At 43.3% G+C, this 22,056-nt stretch overlaps 1 protein-coding gene across 4 annotated transcripts in view; it reads right to left on the minus strand.

Annotated features, from left to right (window-relative positions):
* LOC140191196 (uncharacterized) overlaps positions 1–22,056 on the minus strand; it is a 102,087-nt gene that overhangs the window by 35,337 nt on the left and 44,694 nt on the right. For all 4 annotated transcript variants that reach the window (XM_072248354.1, XM_072248353.1, XM_072248352.1 and 1 more), the window contains 5 exons: positions 19,416–19,547; positions 16,219–16,304; positions 12,150–12,236; positions 9,260–9,434; positions 988–1,107 (listed from right to left, as the gene is read on the minus strand). In XM_072248354.1, the coding sequence (XP_072104455.1) occupies positions 988–1,107; positions 9,260–9,434; positions 12,150–12,236; positions 16,219–16,304; positions 19,416–19,547 (600 nt within the window). The remainder of the gene's footprint in view (positions 1–987; positions 1,108–9,259; positions 9,435–12,149; positions 12,237–16,218; positions 16,305–19,415; positions 19,548–22,056) is intronic.

The following is a 22,056-nucleotide window of genomic DNA, read 5'->3' on the forward strand; positions in this document are numbered from 1 at the left end:
ATGGAGACAGGCGTGAAAGCACAGAGGAACATCTGGAGATATTTCTGAAACGCCGGTTGGCTGCCGCTGTTACTGGGTGATCAAGAATCTTCCAGAGGGAAGGCCCCAAAATCCCCGGCTTTGCCTGCTGCTGGCAACCGAGACTGAGGTCGAATTGTTCGGATAGAGATGGTGCTCGGTACTCGGTGTCGGAGGACTGATCAGAGGCTCGAAGTTTTCGGACGACTCAGAGTCGGACTGTTGTCGGGCATGGCAGGGAGAGTTTTCTTCCTTCTCCCGTCTGCGTGAGATGTGGGACATTCGAGAGACTTTGAACTTTTTTACTGTGCCATGGCCTGTTCTTCATCAAGTTATGGTATTGTTGCACTGTTGTAACTATATGTTATAATTATGTGGTTTTTGTTAGTTTTTCAGTCTTGGACTGTCCTGTGATTTTGTGATATCACACTGGAGGAATATTGTATCATTTCTTAATGTATGCATTACTAAATGACAATAAAAGAGGACTGTGTGTCCTCATAATCTATAAAACATGTGAGGATCGGTACCTGTGGAAACAGCTTGATTAGAGCTTGAATGACCGGATCATTACATTGAACTTTTGCGGTAATGATGGGGCTGTGCGTATGACTGAGAGTCACCACTTCCAGAACCTGCCCTGCCTCAGTGGTCTGTCAGGTTAATATAGAGTTTGATACCATAAATTGGATCTTAATGTGGATTACACATGGATTAAAATCAATGGCCGAGCACTGCTCATTCTGAACTACGTTTGGTTTCTACTCAAGGCAGAATTGTCTTCACTGAGATTTACATAAGGAAGACCAAACACAGCAGCATATTTTGATGTAGGGGAGCACAGGCTGATCCCACAGTGTAATAGTTCAGTCAACAATTTGGGCAAGTTAGAACATCCCCTGTGAATGAGTCTGTAAAACTCATTCTTATACCATGTACACAAGCATGGGAAAGACACAGAAAACTTACCAGTCTTGTCTTCTCCAGCAATGGTTCTCCAGGAAATGTCGAAGGAATTATTTTGAGTTTCTAATTTCACCAGTTGGTCTGCATTCGCATTGTTCCTTTCAGGCACCTTGACCTTAAGAACTATGAGGAAATGCAAAGTAAGGTGAAGCATTCAGTGGCAAAAAGGATGTGTTCCCTCTTTCCCTCTCTCCCTACCAATATGAACAATACTTCTCTGCAAAGTCTTGTTCAGGCATTCTGAGAATCCCAGCTGATGGATACAATTTGCAACTGGGCTTTCTTGGGCTGAGTTAGCTTATTTTAGCAAGAAAACAATTAGTCTCAGCTCCCACAGAACTGAGAGAAAATACTCATGCATGTTCTTTACTGTCTGGTGGCACTGATCAAAAGCAGGTAAAATGATAAATTCTGGCTCAAATGTATTACATCAGCAGGTCTAATATCTTACCAGCACTTCTCAACCTTGGCACAGACAGTGATCTTCACTCCTTACCAGAGTTAGTGAGGATTCCCGCTCCTATATCAGGAACATTGAAGTTTCATGACTTCAGTCTTTTTCCTAACTTCAGAATGTCCTCCTAGATGCTATTTTTGAAGTGTGGTGGAATTAACATCAGAAGTGATTGAGCTACTTTGTGTTTGGTTACCCTGCTTAGAGGGAGTGCAGAGAAGATAGAGCAGAAAGATGCAGTCAATGAGGAACATCAGATCCATTGACAGACCAGAGAATGTGGCATTGTTCTTCTTCAGTAGTGAAGGTTGAGAGATAATTTGATAAAAATCTTCAAGATTGTCAATGGTTTGGGCAGAGTTAATGAAGAGAAAGTTCTTCTATTAAAGAAGGTTGGAGAACCAACAAACAGAGGTTTAAAGGTGACATTGTTGAACCAGAGGTGCCAGGAGGGAAACCTTTTCCACACAGAGAGTGGTCAAGGAACTCACTACTTGAATAGGAAGTGGAAGCATTTCATCCCAAGTTTTCAAATGGGAAAATACATGGGAGTGTTGGAGAGATAGTGTACAGGGCAATCAAGAAACAGAGGATGACCAGACTGTAATGTCCCTGTCGAGACCGAGCATGGTTTCAATGGGCAAAATGACCTGCACAACGATGCTCCTATGATACTACAGTGGCGGTGAACACATTGGAGTGGGAGATTTGCAGACAGTGAGGTCACAAAGAAATTAAATAACTCCTTATATAATGTGAATGAGGGTTTGGGAATACATCTTGTCTGGAATATAAAGCAGAAAAGGGTAGTTAAAGTGAATGGAGGTCCCCTGGAGAACAAGAACGGGGAATTAATATTGGGAAATGAGCAAATGGCCAAGGCTTTGAATGACTATTTTGTGTCAGTCTTCACGGTGAAGGACACGTCTAACATGCCAAAGAGAGATGATATGGATGCGATGGGAGCTGAGGTCCTCGATACAATAGCTGTCACTAGGAAGTAGAGCTGAACAAACTTGCGGGCCTGAAGATGAACAAGTCCCCTGGTCCTGATGCAATGCATCCCGGGGTACTGAAAGAAATGGCTTTGGTGATAATTTACCAAAATTTTCTGGACTTTGTGCAGGTCCCAGCAGAATGGAAAATGCTGCATGTCACACCACTGTTAAAAATAGGATGTAGGCAAAAGGCAAATAATTATCGGCCAGTTAGTTTAACATCTGTACTTGGGAAAATGCCTGAAGCTATCGATAAAGAAGAAATAGCGAGGCATCTGGAAAGAAATGGATCCATCAGACGGACAAAGCATAGATTCAGCAAAGGCAGGTCCTATTTGACAAACTCACTGGAGTTCTTTGAGAATATAACCAGCACAGTGGATAGAGGGGAACAGATGAATGTTATTTACTTGGATTTCCAGATGGCGTTCAATAAGGTGCCACATAAAAGACTTATCCATGAGATAAGGATGCGTAGAGTTGGGGTGATGTATTAGCTTGGATAGACGATTGATAAACTAATATAAAGCAGAGAGTTGGGATGCATGAATGTTATTCTAGTTGGCAATCAGTGGCGAGCGGTGTGCACAGGGGTCGGTACTGGGCCCACAACTGTTCTTGATATGCATTAACGATCTGGAAGAGGGGACCAAGTGTAGTATATGTAAATTTGCTGATGACACTAAATTGAGTAGAAAAGCAAATTGTGCAGAAGATATGGAGAGTCTGCAGAGGGATATACAGTGTCTCTGTCAGGGACAGAGAATGGGAGCACTCAGACCGAAGATGTAGGGGAGAAGGAAGAAAAAGATAACAAAGTTGTTTGCATCATTAGGGATAAACAGAGAGTAAGAGGTGGAGAGTTTCTTAAATGCATCTATTTTAATGCTAGGAGCATTGGTGGATGAGCTTAGAGCATGGATTGATACCTGGAAATATGATGTTGTCGCTATTAGTGAAACATGGTTGCAGGAGGGGTGTGATTGGCAACTAAATATTCCTGGATTTCATTGCTTCAGGTGTGACAGAATCGGAGGGGCAAGCAGGGGAGGTGTTGCATTGCTTGTCAAAGAAAATATTACAGCGGTGCTTTGGCAGGATAAATTAGAGGACTCGTCTAGGGAGGCTATTTGGGTGGAATTGAGGAATGGGAAAGGTGTAGTGATGCTTATCGGGGTGTATTATAGACCACCTAATGGGGACCGAGAATTGGAGGAGCAAATTTGTAAGGAGATAGCAGATATTTGTAGTAAGCACAAGGTTGTGATTGTGGGAGATTTTAATTTTCCCCACATAGACTGGGAAACCCATACTGTAAAAGGGCTGGATGGTTTGGAGTTTGTAATCTGTGTGCAAGATAGTTTTTTGCAGCAGTACATAGAGGTACCAATTAGAGAAGGGACAGTGTTGGGTCTCCTGTTAGGGAATGAGGTAAGTCAGGTGACAGAGGTATGTGTTGGGGAGCACTTTGGGTCCAGTGATCACAATGCCATTAGTTTCAATATAATTATGGAGAAGGATAGGACTGGACCCAGGGTTGAGATTTTTGATTAGAGAAAGGCTAACTTTGAGGAGATGCGAAATGATTTAGAAGGAGTGGTTTGGGACAATTTGTTTTTTGGGAAGGATGTAGTAGAGAAATGGAGGTCATTTAAAGGTGAAATTTTGAGAGTACAGAATATTTATGTTGCTGTTAGGTTGAAAGGAAAGGTTAAAAGTTTGAGAGAGCCATGGTTTTCAAGGGATATTGGAAACTTGGTTCGGAAAAAGAGAGAGAGCTACAATAAATATAGGCAGCTTGGAGTAGATGAGGTGCTTGAGGAATATAAGGAATGTTAAAAGAATCTGACGAAAGAAATTAGAAAAGCTAAAAGAAGATATGAGGTTGCTTTGGCAAGTAAGGTGAAAATAAATCCAAAGGGTTTCTGCAGTTATATTAATAGTAAAAGGATAGTGAAGGATAAAATTGGTCCCTTAGAGAATCAGAGTGAACAGCTATGTGCGGAGCCAAAAGAGATGGGGGAGATTTTGAACAATTTCTTTTCTTCGGTATTCACTAAGGAGAAGGATATTGAATTGTGTAAGGTAAAGGAAACAAGTAGGGTAGTTATGGAAACTATGATGATTAAAGAAGAGGAAGTAGTGGCGCTTTTAGGAATATAAAAGTGGATAAGTCTCCGGGTCCTGACAGGATATTCCCTCGGACCTTGAGGGAAGTTAGTGTGGAAATTGCAGGGGCTCTGACAGAAATATTTCAAATGTCATTAGAAGCGGGGAGGGTGCCGGAGATTTGGCGTATTGCTCATGTTGTTCCATTGTTTAAAAAGGGTTCTAAGAGTAAACCTAGCAATTATCGGCCTGTGGGTTTGACATCAGTGGTGGGTAAATTGATGGAAAGTATTCTTAGAGATGGTATATATAATTATCTGGATAGACAGGGTCTGATTAGGAATAGTCAACATGGATTTGTGCGTGGAAGATCATGTCTGACAAATCTTATTGAATTTTTTGAAGAGGTTACTAGGAAAGTTGATGAGGGTAAAGTGGTGGATGTTGTCTATATGGACTTCAGTAAGGCCTTTGACAAGGTTCCACATGGAAGGTTAGTTAGGAAGGTTCAATCGTTAGGTATTAATATTGAAGTAGTAAAATGGATTCAGTATTAGCTGGATGGGAGATGCCAGAGAGTAGTGGTGGATAACTGTTTGTCAGATTGGAGGCTGGTGACTAGTGGTGTGCCTCAGGGATCTGTACTGGGTCCAATGTTGTTTGTCATATAAATTAATGATCTGGATGATGGGGTGGTAAATTGGATTAGTAAGTATGCAGATGATACTAAGATAGGTGGAGTTATGGATAATGAAGTAGGTTTTCAAAGCTTGCAGAGAGATTTAGGCCAGTTAGATGAGTGGGCTGAAAGATGGCAGATGGAGTTTAATGCTGATAAATATGAGGTGCTACATTTTGGTAGGACTAATCAAAATAGGACATACATGGTAAATGGTAGGGCATTGAAGAATGCAATAGAACAGAGGGATCTAGGAATAATGGTGCATAGTTCCCTGAAGGTGGAATCTCGTGGATAGGGTGGTGAAGAAAGCTTTTGCTATGCTGGTCTTTATAAATCAGAGCTTTGAGTATAGGAGTTGGGATGTAATATTGAAATTGTACAAGGCATTGGTAAGGCCAAATTTGGAGTATTGTGTACAGTTCTGGTCACCGAATTATAGGAAAGATGTCAACAATTTGAGAGAGTACAGAGAAGATTTACGTGAATGTTACCTGGGTTTCATCTCCTAAGTTACAGAGAAAGGTTGAACAAGTTGGGTCTTTATTCTTTGGAGCGTAGAAGGTTGAAGGGGGACTTGATAGAGGTATTTAAAATTATGAGGGGGATAGATAGAATTGACGTGGATAGGCTTTTTCCATTGAGAGGGGGGGAGATTCAAACAAGAGGACATGAGTTGAGAGTTAAGGGGCAAAAGTTTAGGGGTAACATGAGGGGGAATTTCTTTACTCAGAGAGTGGTGGCTGTGTGGAATGAGCTTCCAGCAGAAGTGGTTGAGGCAGGTTCGATATTGTCATTTAAAGTTAAATTGGATCGCTATATGGACAGGAAAGGAATGGAGGGATATGGGCTGAGTGTAGGTCAGTGGGACTATGTGAGAGTAAGAGTTTGGCATGGACTAGAAGTGCCAAGATGGCCTGTTTCCGTGCTGTAATAGTTATATGGTTATGTGGTCATGCAAAAGTTTGGGCACCCTTGGTCAAAGTTTCTTTTACTGTGAATAGCTAAGCGAGTAAAAGATGACCTGATTTCCAAAAGGCATAAAGTTAAAGATGACACATTGCTTTAATATTTTAAGCAAGATTACTTTTTTATTTCCTTCTTTTACAGTTTCAAAATAACAAAAAATGAAAAGGGCCCGAAGCAAACGTTTGGGCACCCTGCATGGTCAGTACTTAGTAACACCCCTTCTGGCAAGTATCACAGCTTGTAAATGCTTTCTGTAGCCAGCTCAGCGTCCTTCAATTCTTGCTTGGGGGATTTTCGCCCATTCTTTCTTGCAAAAAGCCACAAGCTCTGTGAGATTCTTGGGTCGTCTTGCATGCACTGCTCTTTTCAGGTCTATCCACAGATTTTTGATGATGTTTATGTCGGCGGACAGTGCGAGCCATGGCAAAACCTTCAACTTGCGCCTCTTGAGGTAGTCCATTGTGGATTTTGAGGTGTGTTTAGGATCATTATCCTGTTGTAGAAGCCTTTCTGTTTTCACCTTCAGCTTTTTTACAGATGGTGTGAACTGTTCTTTACATGAAATTCTGCACCCTTTTTTCTCCAAACATACCTTTACTCATTGCGGCCAAAAAGTTCTATTTTAACTTTATCAGTCCACAGGACTTGTTTCCAAAATCCATCAGGCCTGTTTAGATGTTCCTTTGCAAACTGCTGACGCTGAATTTTGTGGTGATGTCACAGGAAAGGTTTTCTTCTGATGACTCTTCCATGAAGGTCATAATTATGCAGATGTCGCTGCATAGTAGAACAGTGCACCACCACTCCAAAGTTTGCTAAACCTTCCTGATGGTCTTTTGCAGTCAAACGGGGGTTTTGATTTGCCTCTCTAGCAATCCTACGAGCAATTCTCTCAGAAAGTTTTCTTGGTCTTCCAGACCTCAACTTGACCTCAACCGTTCCTGTTAACTGCCATTTCTTAATTACATTACGAACTGAGGAAATGGCAACCTGAAAATGATTTGCTATCTTCTTACAGCCTTCCCCTGCTTTGTGGGCATCATTTATTTTCATTTTCAGAGTGCTAGGCAGCTGCTTAGAGGAGCCCATGGCTGCTGATTGTTGGAACAAGGTTTGAGGAGTCAGGGTATTTATAAAGCTTTGAAATTTGCATCACCTGGCCTTTCCTAACGATGACTGTGAACAAGCCATAACCCTAACAAGCTAATTAAGGTCTGAGAGCTTGGTAAAAGTTATCTGAGAGCTCAAATCTCTTGGGGTGCCCAAACTTTTGCATGGTGCTCTTTTCCTTTTTCTCAGTCTGAAATTGTACAAAACAAAAATAATAGACTATTCTTAAAATCTTGAAAGGAATGTTTCATCTTTAACTTTATGACTTTTGGAGATCAGTTCATCTTCTACTCACTTAACTATTCACAGTAACAGAAATTTTGACCGGGGTGCCCAAACTTTTGCATGCCAATGTAGATAGGTTAAGTGATTGGGCAAGGATCTTGCAGATGGAGTACAACATTGGTAAATGCGAGGTTATCCACTTTGGAGGGAAAACTAGAAGAGCAGATTATTATTTAAATTGTAAAAATATTGCCACATGCTGCTGTCCAGAGGGACCTGGAAGTGCTTGTGCACGAAACATTGGTTTGCAGGTGCAACCGGCTTTCAAGAAGGGAAATGGAATATTGACCTTCATTGCAATAGGAATTGAAGTTAAGAGCAGGGAGGTTATGCTGCAACTGTACAGAATACTGGTGAGGTCGCACCTGGAGTACTGCATGCAATTCTGTCTCCTTACTTGAGGAAGGATATACTGGCTTTGGAGGCAGTGCAGAGGAGGTTCACAGGTTGATTTCAGACATGAGGGGGTTAGACTATGAGGAGAGATTAAATCACCTGGGTCTGTACTCACTGGAATTCAGAAGAATGAGAGGAGATCTTATAGAAACATTTAAAAGTATGAAAGAGATAGCTAGGATAGAGGCAGGAAAGTTGTTTCCACTGGTAGGTGAGACAAAAACTAGGGGAAATAGCCTCAAGATTCAGAGGAGTAGATTTAGGATGGAGATGAGGAGGAACTGCTTTTGATTCCTGAAGAGTGGTGAATCTGTGGAATTCTCTGCCCAATGAAGCAGTGGAGACTACCTCAGTAAATATATTTAAGACGAAGTTGGATCGATTTTTGCATAGTAAGGGTATTAAGGGCTATGGGGAAAAGGCAGGTAGGTGGAGATGAGTCCATGACCATATCAGCTATGATGTTATTGAATGGTGGAGCAGGCTCGATGGGCCAAATGACCTACTCCTGCTCTGATTTCTTATGTTCTTGGTATAATTCTTCTGCTCTTCTATGATTTAGTGCCTTGTATTCACACCAACAGAGCAGATGACAGATTGTCCCATGCCTCAGTTCTGCACTGGACAGGAACCTAGACATTGTGCTCTACAGACAGCAGTGAGGGTGAGAACAGAGAGAATGGGACTACACTCAGTTGCTGGCAAAATCAGCACCATACAAGCAAGAAACAGCCTCTTCCATCAATCATTTCTGCAGAGTTCTGGGGAACAGAAAACCTGGCTGACAGTGATCTCATTGTCAGATTTCCTGAGAAGATGTCGTAACAGTTGCAACACATGAGAACTGATTATCAGTGACGCAGCATGTTTCAGCACAGTCTTTCAAAGCAACCTCATGAAATCAGAAATAAAAGCAGAAAATGTTGGTAAATTCAGCAGGTCAGGCAGAAACGTTAGAATGTGAAACAGTTAACTTCTTCAACATGAACTTTAACTGGTTCTCCATCCATGGACGCTGTCTGACCAGTCAACTACTTGCAGCATTTTCCTTTCTCCCATATTTCCTGTCACTTGGTTGATATTTAAACTTTAGACATATTAAACAAAGATTTCTATCAAGAGTCAACATGCTGATCATTTCCAAATCCAGATGATTATTTAGAAACTAATCTCCACATTTCCTTCCTTTAACTTGAAACCAGTTTCACAGACTCGATAACTAGCAATGAGGACCTTTGCTCTAGTGGTCAATGTTTTCAGTGTCCAATACTTTACCAAAAGAGTTTGTTTCTATGGTCTTTGTCTTTGAACTGGGTAGTTTCAGAGCAATGGCCATTGCCATGTTCTCCAAGAGGTCCACTGTGGCCGATACCACCTTCAGCCTTTGAATGGTGTCCATGCTATCCAGCCGCAAACTGTTAAGAACATTGTTTACAAACGTTGTCAAATCCTACGGATGAAAAGGAACACTTAATAAATTGAGAAGCAAAATACTACAGATGCTGGATGTCAAAAGAAAAGGAAAATGCTGGTTTTCCAATGAAGGATCATTGAGTAAGAACATTAATTCTGTTTTCCTCTCCACAGATGCTGACTGATTTGCAGAGTCCAGCAATTTCTATTTGCTCTTCCCCCAGTTCTGTGGAAGGGTGACTAACACAAAATGTTGACTGCTTTCTCTTTCCATCGATACTGCCACACTGGCTGAGTTTTTCCAGCATGTTCTACTTTAGTAGGGGCTAGCAGTGGAAAGAGGGAGAAGCTTCATGTTCCTGGGTGTCAACGTTCGAGATTCTTTTCTAGGCCCAAAACGTTAATGTGATCATGAAGGCACGTTGGTGGTTAGACTTCATTAGGAGTTTGAGAGATTTGGTATGTCACCAAACCTTCCAGCAGATTTCTGCAATGAATTCTGCCTGGTTGCAGTACTGCCTGGAATGAAGGCTCTAAAAACAGGTTTGAAAGAGACTGAAAAGGGTTGTACACTCCGCCAGACCTATCATGGTACAACCCTCCCCACCACTGAGGATATCTTCAAAAGGTAGTGCCTCAGGAATGCAGCATCCATCATTCAGGACCATCGCCACCAGGACATGCTCTCTTCTCATAACTACCATCAAGGAGGCAGAGAAGCCTAAAGATGCACGCTCAACATTTCAGGAACAGCTTCTTTCACTACCACCAGATTTCTGAATGGTCTGTGAACCTCACTATTCCACTTTTGCATGGTTTATTTATAATAATTTTGAAGTTCAAAGTACATTTAATATCAAAGTATATATACTATATGCAACCTTAAGATTAATTTCCTTACAGGCAGCCACAAAACAAAGAAACCCAATAGAGCCCATCAAAAATGAAGACCGTCAAATTATAATAATTTGTCTTAGACTGTACAACTACTCAAAACAACAGATTTCATGACATGTCAGTGATGATAAACTTTATTCTGTGATTCTCAACACTGAACTGATTCCACAACCAACAAACCCTTTTTCAAGGACTCTACGACTTGGTATTACTTATTTACATTTTTCATTATTTCCAGGATTTATTTTCTTTTGCACATTTGTCATTTGTCACTCTTTGTTATTTATAGTTCTTAATAAATTGTATTGTATGTCTTCATTTTCCAGTGAATGTCTGCAAGGAAATGAACCTCAGTGTTGTGTATGGTGACATATATGAACCTTGATAATAAATTGACTTTGATTAGCAGTTCTATTAGTTTTCCTTTAACAAGTTCTATTCTCCAATAAAGGATTTGTATGCTTTTCTGTTTTTTTATTTCTACTGTATTAATTGTTGAATCTTTCTCCACCTACGTTCCTCTTTTCTCTCCCTTCTACTCCAACACCCTTTTTCTCTCCCTTCACTTCCAACTTTGACTACCTCTCTTTCTCCATTGCCTTCTGTTCCACAGCTCCCACTTTCCCAACCCTTTCACTTTCTCCACCTCTTTTTTGTCCCTCATCCTCTGATAACCATCCCAGTGCAGACACTGTGGGGGCAAGAGCAATGTTGTGTTGTGAATTTCCTATGAATCGATGAGAAAGGTGTTGTAAGAACATTCCGCCATTCCTTAGAACCCATGTAACTTAGCTCCATCTGGTGATAATTCTCCCACCCCGTTACTACCTTCAGTTAACAAAATCCATCCATCTCGGGTCTGGAATCCAACTTTGACCCAAAATTGATGGGTCGCTGGGGAGTGTTCTGATTTTCCACCACTAGCTGGGTGTGCAAATCTTTTGAAATTTCACTCCTGAAAGGCATGGCTTTAACTTTCAGACTCTGCCCCCTTGTTCTGGACCTTCCTCTGCTTTCCCTAACTCGTCCACACCCCACACTCCCTCCCTTCACATCTGCTCCTCTCCAGCTCTGTTTTCCATAGTACACAGATCATAGCACAGTACCGCACAGGAACAGGCCATTCAGCCCACAATATCTGTGCTGAACATGATGCCAAAATTAAACCATTTCTCTTCTGTATCCACATTATCTACAGTATATCCCTCCATTCCCTGAAACTTCATGTGTTTATTGAATAGAGTCTTCAACACCACTATTCCCACCATTATGTCCGGCAGCCTGTTCCTGACATCCAACACTCTGTGTGAAAACCTGTCCCACACATTTGTTTTAAACTTCCCCACTCTCACCTTAAATGCATGTCCTACAGTATTTGACATTTCTACCCTGGGAGGAAGATACTGACTGCTTACTCTATCTACGCTCCAGAGAAAAGACCCAAGTTTGCCCAACCTCATCTTATAGATTGTAATGTGAAAACAACAAATCACCTTGTCAGTTCTGGCTGAAAAAATCCCCCCCACCCCCAAGCAGTGTACTTTTTAGATACAGTATCTTTGCCTCTCTTTCTGACAATGTATTCAAGACCCTCTGGCTGATGAAACTGTCTGTTCGACTTCCTTCCTAACTTTCTTCCAAATACTTCTTGTCCATTGTACTGATATTTCTGGATAGGTGAAAAGACCTTTATATATCCTCAGTGCTCTCTGCTCCAAGATATCCAACTTTATCAGTCATTCCTCAGTCAAAATTTTCCTGACTATATCCTTGTAAATACCCTCTTTACTCTCTCCACCTCAGGAACACACCATTTTTACCACAGGATAAAATTGTTGGGCTTCTAATTCCTTACCTTGGTATCCTTTGTCCCACTGAAATTCTGACAGATTTTATCATGGTAGCAATCAGCTAACTTCAGCACGTCTTCTGCAGAGTTTAACTGGGCAGAGGAAGAAGACAACAGTTAAATGTACTAGGACAACCAAACAAACAGAAATAAACAAGAGTAACAAGCAATCTGAAAAAAATAATGTCTGAGGATGATGCCTCTAAAAGAAAGTCTGAAAATGAAGCCTTTCACAGGCGACTCTGACATAGTGTCGAATGGCAACTCTTATTGGAGGTCATGGTGTCAATGAAAGGACACCTCTGAGCATTGAAAAGCAGCAAGCAATGGCAGTCTCAGAGCATTCCAACATGCTTTATAGGGTCTGGCAGAACTGTGGTACAGATCTTGGCCAAACTCTCCAGAGCCATGGACCAATGATCAGCTGATCAAACATAGAGACATAGAAACATAGAAAATAGGTGCAGGAGTAGGCCATTCGGCCCTTCGAGCCTGCACCACCATTCAGTATGATCATGGCTGATCATCCAACTCAGAACCCCGCCCCAGCCTTCCCTCCATACCCCCTGATCCCTTTAGCCACAAGGGCCATATCTAACTCCCTCTTAAATATAGCCAATGAACTGGCCTCAACTGTTTCCTGTGGCAGAGAATTCCACAGATTCACCACTCTCTGTGTGAAGAAGTTTTTCCTCATCTCGGTCCTAAAAGGCTTCCCCCTTTATCCTCAAACTGTGACCCCTCATTCAGGACTTCCCCAACATCGGGAACAATCTTCCTGCATCTAGCCTGTCCAATCCCTTTAGGATTTTATACGTTTCAATCAGATCCCCCCTCAATCTTCTAAATAAATTCTAACGAGTACAAGCCCAGTTCATCCAGTCTTTCTTCATATGAAAGTCCTGCCATCCCAGGAATCAATCTGGTGAACCTTCTTTGTACTCCCTCTATGCAAAGGATGTCTTTCCTCAGATTAGGGGACCAAAACTGCACACAATACTCCAGGTGTGGTCTCACCAAGGCCTTGTACAACTGCAGTAGTACCTCCCTGCTCCTGTACTCGAATCCTCTCGCTATAATGCCTTTTTCATTTATTCATTTGCCTTTTTCACCGCCTGCTGTACCTGCATGCCCACTTTCAATGACTGGTGTATAATGACACCCAGGTCTCGTTGCACCTCCTCTTTTCCTAATCGGCCACCATTCAGATAATAATCTGTTTTCCTATTTTTGCCACCAAAGTGGATAACTTCACATTTATCCACATTAAATTGCATCTGCCATGAATTTGCCCACTCACCCAACCTATCCAAGTCACTCTGCATCCTCTTAGCATCCTCCTCACAGCTAACACTGACACCCAGCTTCGTGTCATCCGCAAACTTGGAGATGCTGCATTTAATTCCCTCATCCAAGTCATTAATATATATTATAAACAACTGGGGTCCCAGCACTGAGCCTTGCGGTACCCCACTAGTCACTGCCTGCCATTCTGAAAAGGTCCCGTTTATTCCCACTCTTTGCTTCCTGTCTGCTAACCAATTCTCTATCCACATCAATACCTTACCCCCAATACCATGTGCTTTAAGTTTGCACACTAATCTCCTGTGTGGGACCTTGTCAAAAGCCTTTTGAAAATCCAAATATACCACATCCACTGGTTCTCCCCCATCCACTCTACTAGTTACATTCTCAAAAAATTCTATGAGATTCGTCAGACATGATTTTCCTTTCACAAATCCATGCTGACTTTGTCCGATGATTTCACCGCTTTCCAAATGTGCTGTTATCACATCTTTGATAACTGACTCCAGCAGTTTCCCCACCACCGACGTTAGGCTAACCGGTCTATAATTCCCCGGTTTCTCTCTCCCTCCTTTTTTAAAAAGTGGGGTTACATTAGCCACCCTCCAATCCTCAGGAACTAGTCCAGAATCTAACCAGTTTTGAAAAATTATCACTAATGCATCCACTATTTCTTGGGCTACTTCCTTAAGCACTCTGGGATGCAGACCATCCGGCCCTGGGGATTTATCCGCCTTTAATCCCTTCAATTTACCTAACACCACTTCCCTACTAACATGTATTTCGCTCATTTCCTCCATCTCACTGGACCCTCTGTCCCCTACTATTTCTGGAAGATTATTTACGTCCTCCTTAGTGAAGACAGAACCAAAGTAATTATTCAATTGGTCTGCCATGTCCTTGCTCCCCATAATCAATTCACCTGTTTCTGTCTGTAGGGGACCTACATTTGTCTTTACCAGTCTTTTCCTTTTCACATATCTATAAAAGCTTTTACAGTCAGTTTTTATGTTCCCTGCCAGTTTTCTCTCATAATCTTTTTTCCCCTTCCTAATTAAGCCCTTTGTCCTCCTCTGCTGAACTCTGAATTTCTCCTAGTCCTCAGGTGAGCCACTTTTTCTGGCTAACTTGTATGCTTCTTCTTTGGAATTGATACTATCCCTAATTTCTCTTGTCAGCCACGGGTGCACTACCTTCCTTGATTTATTCTTTTTCCAAACTGGGATGAACAATTGTTGTAGTTCATCCATGCAATCTTTAAATGCTTGCCATTGCATATCCACCGTCAATCGTTTAAGTGTCATTTGCCAGTCTATCTTAGCTAATTCACGTCTCATACCTTCAAAGTTACCCCTCTTTAAGTTCAGAACCTTTGTTTCTGAATTAACTATGTCCATCTTAATGAAGAATTCCACCATATTATGGTCACTCTTACCCAAGGGGCCTCTCACGACAAGATTGCTAATTAACCCTTCCTCATTGCTCAAAACCCAGTCCAGAATAGCCTGCTCTCTAGTTGGTTCCTCGACATGTTGGTTCAAAAAACCATCCCGCATAAATTCCAAGAAATTCTCTTCCTCAGCACCTTTACCAATTTGGTTCACCCAATCTACATGTAGATTGAAGTCACCCATTATAACTGCTGTTCCTTTATTGCACACATTTCTAATTTCCTGTTTAATACCATCTCCGACCTCACTACTACTGTTAGGTGGCCTGTACACAGCTCCCACCAGCGTTTTCTGCCCCTTAGTGTTATGCAGCTCTACCCATATCGATTCCACATCTTCCCGGCTTATGTCCTTCCTTTCTATTGCGTTAATCTCCTCTTTAACCAGCAACGCCACCCCACCTCCTTTTCTTTCATGTCTATCCCTCCTGAATATTGAATATCCCTGAATGTTGAGCTCCCATTCTTGGTCACCCTGGAGCCATGTCTCTGTGATCCCAACTATATCATAATCATTAATAACATTCTGCACTTTCAATTCATCCACCTTGTTACGAATGCTCCTTGCATTGACACACAAAGCCTTCAGGCGCTCTTTCACAACTCTCTTAGCCCTTATACAATTATGTTGAAAAGTGGCCCTTTTTGATGCTTGCCCTTCAAGTTGAAATTCAGTCATGAATTCAGGCAGCCTGGAAATAGGCCCTTCAGCCCATTGAGTCTATGCTGACCCTCAGACTCCCATTGATGCTGATGTTAAACTCATTCCTTTATATTCTCTTTACATCATGATAGGGACATTTAAGAACTCTTAGGTAAGGACAGGAACGTGCAGAGAATCATGGATATGGACGCTGTGTAGGCAGAATGGATTAGTTTATTTTGGTGTTTAATTACTAGTTTCCACCACCATTTTGTGTACAAGTCTTTTCAAATTTCACTTCTGAAAGGCGTGGCCCAAACTTTCAGACTCTGCCCACTAGTTCTGGACCTTCCTATGCCCTCTCTACCTAATCCACACTCCCTCCCTTCACATCTGCTCCTCTCTAGCTCTGTTTTCCATAATACACAGATCATAGCACAGTACAGCACAGGAGCAGGCCATTCAGCCCACAATATCTGTGCTGAACATGATGCCAAATTAAAACTAATTCTCTTCGGTACCGACATGATCACTGACAGCCCAAGAAACACTGCTGACTCTGGTGAGGACTGCATCTGCAGGAAAACATTCCAATAGATCCACGTCTGGGGATAATGGAAGTTACGTTTGCTCCTTGGAGAAGTAGAGTGAGTGAACATCAGAAGAACTTCTCATACCTGCAGGGTGTTTGCTGAATAATTCAAGTTGCACTGCGGCAGTGTAGAGTTCTGCTTCTCAGAGACAGGACAGGAAAGTGGATCCACTGGAATGAAAATGGCATTTTAGAGATCTGTGTGTCCACCTGCAAACTCTATCACCACCTTCCCTTCCCCAACCTTCTTATTCTGTCTTCATCACACTTCCTCTCCAGTCCTGATGAAGGGTCTCAGCCCAAAATGACGACTGTTTATTTCTCTTTTTGGATGCTGCCTGACCGACGAGTTCCTCCAACATTTTCTGTGTGAGACATCAGGACCCATGTTTGATGTAAAGTTGTTTCAATGGGCTGGGGTGAGACCATTCAGCACCAAGTGACAAGGTGCTGAATTTAATTATCTTCTTTATACGTTAAATAATCTTGTCCACACTCCCCCATCTCTACAATCCCATCCTCTGCTCACTCATCGCCTTCCCACCACTCACAGGGACCAGTCTAACCTGTTCCTCCTGCGACTGACCTGAGGACTGGAGCCAGTGGTCTGAGCATCTGGGGTGAGCTGCCCGTGTCTGAGATCAGTCTCTGGATTGGGGCTCTGGGGTCATGAGGAATTCCTCATCAGAGGGCTGCAGACCTTTGGAATTCAGTGAGCCGTGGTTTCTCAGACTACTATGTAAATTCAAGGTTCATTGTAGTTCTTTGGACACCAAAGGTGCTGGGAATCGGGCAGAGTTGTGGAGTTTAGGGTGGGTGTGGAATGGAGGTCTACATGATCCTCTTGTGGAGGAAAGGACTTGGGGACTGGGAGTTAGCAGAATTGTGGGGAGAATATGAAAAACACAGAATGGGACTACCTTCTTTGTCTTAACAAACAATAGATCATGTCATCAATGAGGAACCGATTGTATGGGTGGAAATCGTCTGAGAGACAACATGATTAGCGGGTTGTTTGGTACTCTGAGCAATGAGTAACCTATTGGAACACTCACAACACGCTGGAGGAACTCAGCAGGTCGGGCAGCATCCATGGAAACAATTAGTCAACATTTCGGGCTGGTACGTTGATTGATTGTTTCCACGGATGCTGCCCGACCTGCTGAGTTTCTCCAGCGTTTTGTGAGTGTTGCTTTGACCCCAGCATCTGCAGAGTATTTTGTGTTTACGAGTAACCTATTGGATAGGTACTAATGTTGTATAAATTGTGGAAACAGTGTTTGGAGACCGGCTGACCTTGTGTGATTAGATTTACTGTATAAACTTGAATTGTAACCTCATGTTGATGGAGACATGTGGAAAGGTTCCCCATAAATTCACGAATTAAGGCAGTAAAAAGCTTCGAGCCTACTTGTGTTTCATCAGTACTAAATTCTCTAACAGAATGTGGTTAAGAAAGTGTACGGTGTATGGGCCTTCATCAATCGTGGAACTGAATTTAGGAGCTGAGATGTAATGTTGCAGCTATATAGGACCCTGGTCAGACCCCACTTGGAGTACTGTGCTCACTTCTGGTTGCCTCACTACACGAAGGATGTGGAAGCCATAGAAAGGGTGCAGAGGAGACTTACAAGGATGTTGCCTGGATTGAGGAGCATGCCTTATGAGAATAGGTTGAGTGAACTCGGCCTTTTCTCCTTGGAGCAACGGAGCATGAGAGGTGACCTGAAAGAGGCGTATAAGATGATGAGAGGCATTGATCGTGTGGATATCCAGAGGCTTTATCCCAGGGCTGAAATGGTTGCCACAAGAGGACACAGGTTTACGGTGCTGGGGAGTAGGCAGAGGGGAGATATCAGAGGTAGGTTTTTTTTACTCAGAGTGGTGAGTGGGTGGAATGGGCTGCTGGCAACAGTGGTGGAGGCGGATATGATAGGGTCTTTTAAGAGACTTTTAGATAGGACATGGAGCTTAGTAAAACAGAGGGCTATAGGTAAGCCTAGTAATTTCTAAGGTAGGGACATGTTCAGCACAATTCTGTGGGCCGAAGGGCCTGTATTGTGCTGTAGGTTTTCTATGTTTCTAGAATCTGGCGATGAGGATGGGATCCCTACAATATGGGATCCCAATGAACCCATCGGAGAAGTTTTCTTATCGTCAACATTGGACCGGCGTACCCATCCATGAGACTTGCTTGAAAGATAGAAGTCAGACTGGGGGAGGGAGTGGAGTTGCCCCATACCGGCTGGTGACCATCTCTGACTTCAGACTCAGAACAAGACAGGCTTTGGAAGAAGGGAATTAAAACGAAGGCAATTAAAGGACGGTATTAAAACTAAGGCAACTGAGACCTTGAGATTAGAATCTGGATCCATTGGCCAATGGAAAAGGGAAAGAAAATTACATGGAGGACACCCCACACTGACCCAGCCTCACTCTCCACTGTCCCCAACACACCCCACACCGACCCAGACTCACTCCCCACTGCCCCCTACACACCCAACACTGACCCAGCCTCACTCTCCACTGTCCCCAACACACCCCACACTGACCCAGCCTCACTCTCCACTGTCCCCAACACACCCCACACTGACCCAGCCTCACCCTCCACTGTCCCCATCACCCCTCACACTAACACTCCCCGCTTTCCTCAAGACATCCCACACTGACCCAGTCTCACTCTCCACTGTCCCCTACACACCCCACACCGACCCAGACTCACTCCCCACTGCCCCCTACACACCCAACACTGACCCAGCCTCACTCTCCACTGTCCCCAACACACCCCACACTGACCCAGCCTCATTCTCCACTGTCCCCAACACACCCCACACTGACACAGCCTCACTCCCCACTGTCCCCAACACACCCCACACTACCCAGCCCCAGTCCCACTCTTCACTGTCCCCAACACACTCGAATCTGACCCAGCCTCACCCTCCACTGTCCCTACACACTCCACACTGACCCAGCTCCAGCCTCACTCCTCAGAATCCTCTACACACCCCAAAGTGTCTCCTTGACAGTCAATGATACTCAGAAACTTGTAGAGACACAAGATGTTCTGTAGATGCTGGAAATCCAGAGCAACACACATACAACTTAGCAGGTTTGTCAGAGACTGCTAGCGATAAATGGAGTTGATGTTTCAAAGTTTCAAACTCTTCATTAACACTTTGAAACACAAAATCTTCTTCTTTGCATGGGTTCTCCCTGACTTGTGTAGTGTTTCCATTATCATCTGTTTTGATTCTCAGCTCTCAGTAATCACTCTATTTTCACCTGTACAGGCCAGCTGAGTGTCTCCCTGGTTCTGGTGATATCCCGCTTTGCAGGTGCAGTAAAAAGACCCAAAGGAGTTGCGACAGGTCATGTTCACTCCGCACGCACTTTTATCCTGGCATTCATGCACATCTGTTGTAGAGAGGAACAGAGGTACACATGTTACCAACACAGATGTAGTCAAAGTGTCATAGAGGACTATAGGACAGAAACAGGCCTTGCTGCCCATCGAGTCTGTGCTGAACTGTTATTCAGCCTAGCCCCATTGACCTGCACCCAGAACATAGCCCTCCATACCTCTCCTATCTATGTACTTATTCAAATTTCTGGTAAATGTTGAAATTGAACCAGCTTCCAATACTTCCACGGACAGCTTGTTCCACTGTCACTCCACCCAGTGAAGTCCAGTGAAGATGATGGAAATTACAACAGATCTTGACTGGAAAGTGAATGGTGTATGGAGTCCCACAGGAGCTTCACTCAGATCGTTGTTCCCCATACTCTACATCACGCATTATTAACCATTTCCTGCATGGATTCCCCTGGATTTAACATCAGGAGTCACAGTGCTGCATCTACTGCAAATGCTACTCCATGAGCCCAGCACCCCGGGTCCAATCGGAATTCAAATTCCTCCACAGCAGCTGCAATTTAGGAAATGATTTGTCATAGGGACATCTCTCACTAAAATGAACAAGCTGTCTTAAAATGTCATCCATAATATCCTCCTGGAATGAGCCCCTGGATTCGCGATAGGTGTTCGATGTTCGAGGCCCAGTGTTTGATGATCGGTGTGCCCTGGAATTGGATGTGGTCCTAAAGGTTGTGTTGCGTGGTTTCCTGTTTCCAAAGTCTTATGTACACTTGACAAATAATCAAGAAGCTTAAAACCTGAATCTCGAGGATGGAAATATGGTGACCTTGCTCAGACAAGCCTGTGTGATGAGAAGCACCAATGTGGTAACTCACAAATTTCCCAAGAAAGGATCTGGAACTCAAGCAATGAACGCCTTTTTCTGATGTAATTGAACCTTATAAACCTGTGAAGTCTATCACCACAGCAAAGGGCATCAAACAGATGAAAAACACCATCATCTGCAATGTTCATCTCCCTGATCTGGAAAGAATTTGGAATTCTTTCCCCATTACACAGTCTGGCAATTCCCACCCTCAGCACTTCAGAACATTTTTACCAGAACAACTGCACCAATACAAGTAGTCAGCTCTTGAGCAAACCCTCCAGAGTGAAATACAAATCAAGTCTGCAAAAAGTGCTTCTCATATCAAGTTCTGTCAGAGAACAAGAAGTGTGAGGAACTGCACACAGATAGATTACAACAGAACAAGCCAATTCTGAAAGAACAGCAAAGACGAGTATAGTAAGAATCCTAATAATGTCGTAATAATCCTAAGGTGTTGGCCAGAGAGCACAAGGAACAATTGTTGGGATGAAATGTGTGATGTGTGGGTGAAGGGTCACCTGGGTGATAGCTGACCAGGGTATTGTCTCTGCAGACCTGAGCCTGTAGTGCCCAAGGCAATGGACATGTGATGGGTCAACCTGGACAAAGGATCGACCCAAGTAGGGGTGGAGAGATGTGACCACGGCATAAAAGATTGAATACACCGCTAGTGAGGTTTCTTGGATTTGGTCTCACCACAGGTTAGATTGCAACTGACACTGTGGACCAATTGGGATTGGACACTGCAGTCAGATGGGTTCAGGTATGCTTCCAAGATAAGTACCACTTGTTGTAACTTAGCAGTAAAGTGTGTTGTGTGCAGCATTGCATTGGACAAGGTTTCTTTCTATTGGATCTGCAAACAGTCCCTAACTTTTGGCACAACACATACTCATAGAATTCAGTATCAAAACACTACCACATGTCAAATGGAAGATGGGGTGCTGGTTCTCAAGCTTACCTTGTGTCTCTTTAGAGCAGTGTAGGAGACCATGGACAGAGGGATCAGAGAGAGAGCATTTGGAGAATTCTATTGACAGGCAACCGCGAGCTCACGGCTACCCCAGCTGATGAAAGCAGCTGCTCTGAAGGGTGGCCACCCTCTGCATTTGGCTTTTCCAGTGAAGAAGAGGCCACATTGTGAGTAGCAAACATTCTGGATAGTGAACAGAGGCCCAACCAGTTCCCCTCCACCAATGAACTCATACAGTTTGAGTGAATTCGTTCTCTGGTGATGTGACTAGTTAGAATGCTGAAGATGTTATACAGTGGGCGATGAAGGTGGACCCAAATGCAAGACACAGACACTGGAGTTCTAGGAACAGGACTAAGTTTGGCAAGAAAGCAAGGGGAGTGGGGAAGTGAGGACACTGACATTGACACAGGCCTTGGACAAGACTAGGATGCAGGGCCTGGGATAGGACATGGACAAAAAACACGAAACCCGGAAAAGGAATAGGAACAAGGACAAAGGACTCCGGACCTAGAACCTGGACAAGGACCTGGAACCTGGGTCTTGGTTAGGACTAGGAACCTGGGTCTTGACTCAGAACCAGAATCTGGGCTTAAGCTGAGACAAGACATGGCTACAGGACTGGACGTGAGACTCTTGGACAGGACCTGGGAACTCCAGCACCGGACGAGGAATCTCCAGCACAGGGCTGGGCGAGGTACTCATT

This window comes from Mobula birostris, chromosome 32 (assembly GCF_030028105.1).
Source record: "Mobula birostris isolate sMobBir1 chromosome 32, sMobBir1.hap1, whole genome shotgun sequence".
Lineage (NCBI taxonomy): Eukaryota > Metazoa > Chordata > Chondrichthyes > Myliobatiformes > Myliobatidae > Mobula > Mobula birostris.